The 8,727-nt window shown below is 51.7% G+C and overlaps 1 protein-coding gene across 1 annotated transcript; it reads left to right on the forward strand.

The window, feature by feature from the left end:
• LOC8055295 (cation/H(+) antiporter 15) lies at positions 734-4,097 on the forward strand. The gene is made up of 4 exons (XM_002456489.2): positions 734-1,187; positions 1,307-2,305; positions 2,400-2,814; positions 2,935-4,097. The coding sequence occupies exons 1-4, from the start codon at positions 936-938 to the stop codon at positions 3,876-3,878; spliced, it is 2,610 nt and encodes an 869-aa protein (XP_002456534.1). The 5' UTR covers positions 734-935; the 3' UTR covers positions 3,879-4,097.

The raw sequence follows: 8,727 nt of genomic DNA on the forward strand, positions 1-8,727 counted from the left end.
AGGAAGTAAAGAAAGTATACCTTCACTCAAAAAAAACATTCTAGAGTTCAAATTTTGCCTCACAAATTGCTGGAGGGTGTGCAACTTAAGGCTCCTCTCTGCACCTTCGACTTCTCCGGAGGAGGAACTGTGCTAAATAGTATGCACTAATACAACATTCGTTCCAAAATAAATCGATCGTTAATATCATCTAAAGTCAAGCTGTCTTAAGTTTGAATATTTTAAAGTAAAGATTACACTATCTACAACACTAAATAAATATATTATAAAAATATATTTCATGATGTATCTAAAGAAGTTCAAGACTAGCAAAGATGCTAGGTGATATGGCCCTGAAAAGGAACATAAGTAATGAAAATGACGATAATATCTATAGGAGGCCATACATAGATGATAACATGAGTCAGAGTAAAGATACGACGCTTTTTGGAAGGGAACATCTATGCAACAACCGAGTGTGACCACACTTGATTTTTAAAAATTAGTTTATTTGAAATGTTTTGACCTAGAACAACTCTGAAAGTTGATTTATCTTAAATTTTCCTTTAGCAGAGGGAGTATTTCTTTCGGTCGATTATAATAAAAGCGATTCATCCAACCAATCAAAATCAGACACGCTAACTTCATCTCATAGCTCCAAAGTCTCCGGGCAACCACCGGTCGAACGATGATACAACGTGGTAAGCGATCGGTCCCCCGTGTTTCAGCCGTTTGACCCATTCCCCCTTCCGTCCTAGCGCATCCGCGCACGCCCCGAGCGGTCAAGCCTCGCTCTCGCTGCTGCCACGTCCCTGCAGCGCAACGCGCGTGTGGCGCAGGCACACGCCCGACCCGAAGCAGGGGCCAGAGAGCGAGCCGCCGAGGAGGGCTTCGTTCCGGTGACCGGCCGGCCGGTGAGGAGGGTCCTGCGTTCGCCGTACGTGCCATGCGCCAAGATGGACGCCATGCCGATCTCCGATGGGCTGCCGACCAACGCCACGGAGCAGATGCTGCCCAAGGCGTCCAGCACCGTGGTGTGCTACTCGCCCATGATGATCACCACCAACGGCATCTGGCAGGGGTTCAACCCGCTGGAGTTCTCCCTCCCGCTCTTCATCCTCCAGACGGCCATCATCGTCGTCACCACTCGCTTGCTCGTCCTTGTCCTCAGGCCCTTCCGGCAGCCCCGCGTCATCGCTGAGATCCTCGTACGTACACCTATACCTCTGTGTTCTCCTTCCTGCACTGCACGTAATGCGCCACGAGCTGCGCCTGTGACCATGCACGCATGCATGTATTCATGTCTGTGCATCACGCGCGCGCGCAGGCCGGCGTGCTGCTGGGGCCGTCGGTGATGGGGCAGATAGAGACCTGGGAGACCATGGTGTTCCCGATGCGCAGCCTGCTCACGCTGGAGACGGTGGCGCACCTGGGCCTCCTCTATTTCCTCTTCCTGGTCGGCCTGGAGATGGACATCGACGTGATCCGGCGGTCGGGCAAGAAGGCGCTGTTCATCGCCATAGCGGGCATGGCGCTGCCGTTCTGCATGGGCATCGCCACGTCCTTCATCTTCCGGCACCAGGTGTCGCGGAACGTGCACCAGACGTCCTTCATCCTGTTCCTCGGCGTCGCGCTCTCCGTCACGGCGTTCCCGGTGCTCGCCCGCATCCTCGCGGAGATCAAGCTGCTGGGCACCGACCTCGGCCGCATCGCCATGTCCGCCGCCATCGTCAACGACATGTGCGCGTGGATCCTGCTCGCCATCGCCATCGCCATCTCGGAGGCGGACAGCGCCGCGCTGTCGTCCCTGTGGGTGCTCCTCTCCGGGGTGCTCTTCGTGCTCTTCTGCTTCTACGTCGTGCGCCCCGGCATGTGGTGGCTCATCCGCCGCACCCCCGAGGGCGAGGGCGTCAGCGACATGCAGATCTCCCTCATCCTCACAGGCGTCATGCTCGCCGGCGTGTGCACCGACGCCATCGGCATACACTCGGTCTTCGGCGCCTTCGTCTACGGGCTGGTCATCCCGACCGGCCCGCTCGGCGTGCTGCTCATCGAGAAGATCGAGGACTTCGTCACCGGCCTGCTCCTGCCGCTCTTCTTCGCCATCAGCGGCCTGCGCACCAACGTCCAGAAGATCGACGACCCCATCACCGTTGGCCTTCTCGTGCTCGTGTTCGTCATGGCCAGCTTTGCCAAGATCATGGGCACCATCATCATCGCCGCGCTCTACACCATGCCGTTCCGCGAGGGCATCGCGCTCGGCTTCCTCATGAACACCAGGGGGCTCGTGGAAATGATCGTGCTCAACATTGGAAGGGACAAAGAGGTTTAACAGCAGTGCGGTTGATTATGATTTACGGTGATGAATGTGATTCATAATTTTTGACTGATGATGCGCCATGTGTCGTGTGTTGTTGCAGGTGTTGGATGACGAGTCCTTTGCGGTGATGGTGCTGGTGTCGGTGGCCATGACAACCCTGGTGACGCCGGTGGTGACCGGCGTGTACCGTCCGTCGCGGCGCCTCGTCGGCTACAAGCGGCGGAACCTGCAGCGCATCCGGCACGACAGCGAGCTCCGCATGCTGACCTGCGTCCACACCACCCGCAACGTGCCGTCCGTGCTCTCGCTGCTCGAGCTCTCGAACCCGAGCAAGCGCTCCCCGATCTTCATCTACGCGCTCCACCTCGTGGAGCTCACGGGACGCGCCTCCAACATGCTCGCCGCCGCCGCGGCCTCCTCTGCCTCAAAGCAGAACCGGAGCGGATCGGGATCCTCCCTGCCCCCCGTGACGGAGCACATCTTCAACGCCTTCGAGAACTACGAGAGGCACACTGGTCAGTGCGCACATCACACGATATATACAATTGCACCACCAGCAGCTGGTGGAGTATATTAAGTACAAGCTGAGAGTAGCTGACGCAGCAGAGCATGGTGTCCGTGTGTGACATATACAGGAGGCGTGTCCATCCAGACGCTGGCGGCGGTGTCGCCGTACCAAAGCATGCACGAGGACGTGTCCGTGCTCGCCGAGGACAAGCACGTCTCGCTCATCGTGGTCCCGTTCCACAAGCAGCAGACGGTGGACGGCGGCATGGAGCCCATCAACCCGCACGTCCGCGGCTTCAACGAGAGCCTCCTCTCCACGTCCCCGTGCTCCGTCGCCATCCTCGTCGACCGCGGGCTCAGCGCCGCGGCGGCGCGGATGGCCACCGAGCACCACGTCGCGCTCTTCTTCTTCGGCGGGCCCGACGACCGCGAGGCGCTCGCGTACGCGTGGAGGATGGTCGAGCACCCCGGCGTCACCCTCACCATCGTGCGGTTCCTCCCGCCGGACTACCGGTCGCGGACCGTCTCCGGCTCGGCCTACCGCCCGCCGTCGTCGGTCGACTCGGACTCGCGCGCCATCACCATCAGCACGGAGGGCAAGAGCGAGCTGGAGCAGGACGAGGAGTACCTCAACGAGTTCCGGGCGCGCAACCACGGCAACGACGCCATCTCCTACGCCATGCGGATGGTGGCCAACAGCGAGGAGACGGTGGCGGCCATGCGGGGCATGGACAACAGCCTGCACGAGCTGTACATCGTGGGCCGGCGCCCCGGCGAGGTCGGGTCGCCGATGACGGCGGCGCTGGAGGAGTGGATGGAGAACCCGGAGCTGGGGCCCATCGGGGACATGCTCGTGTCGTCCGACTTCTCCATGTCGGTGTCGGTGCTGGTGGTGCAGCAGTACGTGGTGACCGCAGCGCCCGCCCCCGTCCCCGCGCCGGCCGCCAGCAACGACCCCGTGCGCCAGTACGTGAGCAACGCCAACCAGCGCCCGTCGGCGGCGTACCGGACGAGCGCGGCGTCGGCACCCAATGGCAGGTGGTCTGGCTCTGGTGGCACCGTAGGCTTCTGATCGAGGATCGTCGTGTATTTCTCCCTAGCTTTTTAAGGTATATGTATAGGTACTTGATCGTTTTGATTCAGGAGGTTGTGTTTTTATTGTTTGTGTAGTGTATGTATACTGCTGTATTCAAATTTCGATCGGGCAGGTTTATATGGTCAATGCCATGGGTTCGTGTCTGCTGCTTTGTTGCACTGCAATGGACTGAAACGTGACAAAATTCAAAGGCCAGCTAACTTTCTCCGTTTTGACAGTGATCTTCTCTTATTAACAAAAAATAAATCGGCAAGGTTCGATCGTAAGCTCATGATTTCATACACCCAAAAAATGATCGGATAGAATAGAAATGTGCTCGTACCATTTTCTTTCTCACAGAAAAAAAAACTGAGCAATTTAAGCACCTGTTGGTGAAACGAGGTCGAGCCGATCAAATGGCCTTCTCACTTGGTGGCCCATCATCTACTGGGCTATTTTGTCAGGGCTAGGACCTTAGGAGCCCAAGTGCCAAACGTCCTTGGCCCATGCCGTTCCTCTACCCGCCTCCAGAAGGCTTCTCAGTTTTGTCCGGCTGTGATGCTTAAACTCCAGAAGGCTTCGCGAGCTTTATATTAATCCTTCAGTCCGGTAGTTCAACCAAACTCCATAGTTTTCTTTGAAAAGGTTTTCGCGCTTTATTTCAGAAAAATAAAGTACACAGACGTGTCACCATTCTATACAAAGTGTTCGAGACGTATCCACCGCCATTGCTTATGTCCAAACTCTGAAAAAATTTGCACCGCTATATGATCAGAATGTAACACTTCTAAATAAACTAGCCTCTCAGACATTTTCTGAAGCAGAGCTCTATGCCGTTCCAGACTTTCAGTCCCATTTGAGCTTCCCGGAGCTTCTATATCCATATCTTCCACATGATTCTCGGTGGTTCACTTGCCGCCCTTCTTCATTTTGTCTCACAAGATGCTCCAAATTTTCCCAATCTTGTTGTCTGTACAGTGGGCATCATCTTCTTAGCATCTTTTGTCGCGGTCCTCAGCACCATCCTCACGTCTTGCAGCAGACGCCCTGAAGACAAAGTGCATTTCACAGTTTCCAAATACTCTACTCCATAAGACTGATGAGGAACAAACATTGTTAGTAAAAACAACACTTTTCCACATGGCCAGAATTTGGCTACTGATTCAAAATCAGTACCATCATTGTTGTAACGCGGGATCTGTGCAACCAAAGTAGTGGAATCCACACAACAATAAAAAAAAGTGATTAACGTAATCGCTTTAGTTGCAAAATAAGCAAGCCATATCTTCATTGAATCTCTTTTTAGCTAACCTGTCCCTAGTAAGAAGCTTGTCGTTGATCAGGAGCCACAGGAAATTTTACCGGGGGGGGGGGGGGGGGGGGCGGGGGGTACAAACTTTCCAAATGGCAGGTGTGTACATTGGAAGGAGGCCTTTAAAATAGATCATCCAGATCCAGTAGATCGGACAAAGTAAATTTGCTTTGATTTATATTTCTAGATCAAGCATTGCAATCGTCATAGACCAAAATAGATTCAGTTATAGCAGGTCAGAAAGTTCTCTTGAAGGATATGCAGAGGCCAAAATTGTACTGCTAAGAGCTCGAGCTTCGAAACTAGTAATATTCCAACAGTCTAATCTTTCTACCGTTTGCAATCCTCCATTTAAAATCCATCTTGGCAGATTTAGCTGCCCAAAGCTCCCATTTCGAAAAAGGAAACTCCACAAGATCCAATAACATGATACAGAAACCACACCTTTTTATCCGTCCATTTCAAACGGCAGCAAAAAAAACCACGCTAGTAATCCTAGTGCTTTATTACCACCTTTATTATCGAGCCACACAAGATTAACCCCTATATCACGCATGCGCGCACGTTCCTGGGAATATAAACATTATAAAACTGCCAACAAAAGATCTCACAAACAACACAACAGTTCAAAGCAAAAGTGCTACTTGTCTCCAGCTGCTACTGCAGACTGCAGTTCAGAAAAAAGGAAAACAATCCCAAACAAGAGAGATGCTCTGCTCCTGCCTCCTATCCATCTGTGCGGCGTCACTACTGCAATCTTTCTTGGATCGCAAACCCCGGTCGCATCATTGCCTAGCTTCCCACATGGCCTGTCCAGCTGATCAGCTGGTGACCCAGCTGGGGTGTGTGATGCGCAGGGCAGCAACGCGGCCAAAGCGCCCTGCGATCACGGGTGTGCTCTGCTCCCATCCCATGCATCACCGATCAGCTGGGGGCGCTCACTGTAGCTGCAGTCCTGCGACTACATGGCGATCCTCGCGGCACGCAAGCTACAGTCCCCACTCCGCCCGCCCCCCATTCAAAACGAGGGCGGGGGACGGGGGGGAGCAACGCAATGTGCGACCGCTCAGCCAGCGGCGGCGGATGGTCCGTCCTCCGTCCATGCATGACGCCGCGCTCGATCGGTTCGGTCGCGGAGAGCGACGGTGTCGGGAGCCAGCCGCTGGGGACACGCTGCCTGCCTAGCTGGGTGGTGTCAGCGCGGATTGGACGGCGGGAGGAGGAGGCATCGCTCGCCTGGCCTGCCAGTGCCAGACAGGAGGACAGAATGATTAGTGGTGGCGATGATGGTGCGATTAAGCCGCTGTGCGTATTAATCCCCGTGTCTCCTCCCCGTCCCGCATGTCAGCTTCGAGCGATGGGTGGATCCGTGACCTAATGCGCGGGCGAGAGAGCGACCTCGTGGCGTCTTGCAGCCTCGCCGCCATCATGGTGTCGGGTAGCAGTAGAGTACATGGCTTTGGCTTTGGCTTGGGCCTTCACTTCATGCATGCATATGCCCTGTCCGGGACGGCCGGCGTCTCCTACGCACACGTCGTTGGTCCTGACTCCTGAGCTTGCAAAAAAAAGCTAGCTTTAGTGGGGGCGATGAACGTACCGAGATGAGAGTGATCATAAAAAGAAGGAGGTAGCTATAGGCATCTTTCCAACAAGAGGTTAAAAGACTTAAAGGGTGCAGTGCTGTGCTACCGATACTCGAGCAAGGGGTCTACATGCAACGATAATGGCCAGCACGGGGACTTGACTTTGTGCTTAAAAAAACCAAGCTCGCATTGGTGGGTAGATATGTGTCTCCTTAAGCTAAAGCAAACGTTTGTTTTAAAGGACGATCTTTGTTAGCGTTGGTGTTGGCATCTATATATAACATAGAATATGAAATCTAAAAGGTAAAGTGGATTATATAAAGAATCTTGTGCGTTTCACGTGAACTGGAGACGATGTCTTCCAATCTCTTCTTTGTGTGTGTATGGATGCTTAAGCATGTGTGTGCATGTTGGTGTGACTGTGGAGTGCATGGTAGTGTGTGTCCAAGTTGTACTTGATAAAAAAATGATGATGTATATATATATGTGTTCACTTTATATACATTTTTTTGTCAACTGTATCATATATTGCTTGTTTTGGAAGTGAGACCGAAGAAATGGAGATAATACGTGAAATTAAAGTACCAAGAAAGTAATTTGTATAGCATCTCCAAATTAAAAGTCCCTTGAAATTTACTTGGCAAATCAAATAATTTTTTGTAAGCTCAATAATCTTCTACCAGAAAAAAATCTAGATAGCCGTTTGGTATTCCAACTCTCTCTTGCATATTAGCCTTGATATATGTTGAAATACATGATAGTTGGAGCATAATCATTGGTTTACCAGGTAAAATTTTAGAAGCCTTTTTTTTCCAACACACACCTCTTACATTATACACTCCATATAATCCGATAGATAGGCCTGAAAACATGGACAAAATTGTGCTAGCTGTGGGCTCGAACAAGTCTCTACCAACATTGTTGCTCTTCTCAGTCGTCGAGCATCCTAGCTACCAACAGAGGAAACCAGCTAAGGATGTGCTCAACCATTCTATGGGTGGGTAGCACATCAATAGACGTCGCGTACCTACTTGTGTTGGCTATAACAATTTCGTAGTCCTCTTCTCTCTTAATAAAAAATGGCCAAGACACAATTATGAAAAAAACAATTTAGTAATCATGTATCACTTGGCAGTTATGAAAATCTAATTTTAGTAATCCTTTAGCATTGGTAAGGGTACTCCCAATATAAGGGATGCCCACCTCACCTACACACAACAAGCTAATAGATAACTCCTACAACTGTCTAGTTATTTGCATGTTATACAAGGGATAAAAGGGTCAATAAGTTAGAATAGTTTTAATCAACCCACCCTTTCTCTCTTATCGGTTCCCACTTGCACAACATCAATCTCTTCACCCTCTATCGCTCGCGTCCCTATTTCTCATCTCTTGTTCCTAGCCTAGATCTAGCCAAAACAATGGATAAAATTACAACCTTCGTCTATCTCTTGCTCTCTCTCGACGCATTGCGACACATCAGTCAAATCTAGAGGTGACTATGTTGCCTTGAAGGTAGTGTTTGTTGTCTTGTCCCACCAACAACACATCCCTTTTGTCGCCTTCGCTCCCCATTCTGCTCGCGTGCATTGTCATTCACCAACCATGTATAGGCGAACATATCTTGAAGCAAAAGGAGCATGAACCAAATGCCCTTGCTGCTAGAGGATGTCATATCAAAGAGTGAAGGACCTATCCTCCGTCCTCCCTAACCGGTGCATCCTGGTGCAGCAAGTTATTGGTTGCTCCTTGCGTGTACATCAGCATTGGGTGCCAATTGATCCCTTCTTGTGTGCTCCTTAGTCTCCCTTCTCTCCTTCTTAGCATTGACAGATATGAGTTGCGCCATCCTTCCCTACTAGTGTTTGAGATGTGTCCTTGTGCTCTGCACCATGCACCTCAAGCTCTAGCTATGGAGCAGAAGTAAAGGAAAGAAAGAGACAAACAAGTA

This window comes from Sorghum bicolor, chromosome 3 (genome assembly GCF_000003195.3).
Source record: "Sorghum bicolor cultivar BTx623 chromosome 3, Sorghum_bicolor_NCBIv3, whole genome shotgun sequence".
Taxonomy (NCBI): Eukaryota; Viridiplantae; Streptophyta; class Magnoliopsida; order Poales; family Poaceae; genus Sorghum; species Sorghum bicolor.

Excerpts from the sequence above, each read along its gene's own strand:
- LOC8055295 (XM_002456489.2), top strand. The coding sequence starts at position 936 with ATGGACGCCATGCCGATCTCCGATGGGCTGCCGACCAACGCCACGGAG. Across the intron at positions 1,188-1,306 it reads GCGTCATCGCTGAGATCCTC|GCCGGCGTGCTGCTGGGGCC; the intron begins GTACGTACACCT and ends GCGCGCGCGCAG. Across the intron at positions 2,815-2,934 it reads GAACTACGAGAGGCACACTG|GAGGCGTGTCCATCCAGACG; the intron begins GTCAGTGCGCAC and ends TGACATATACAG.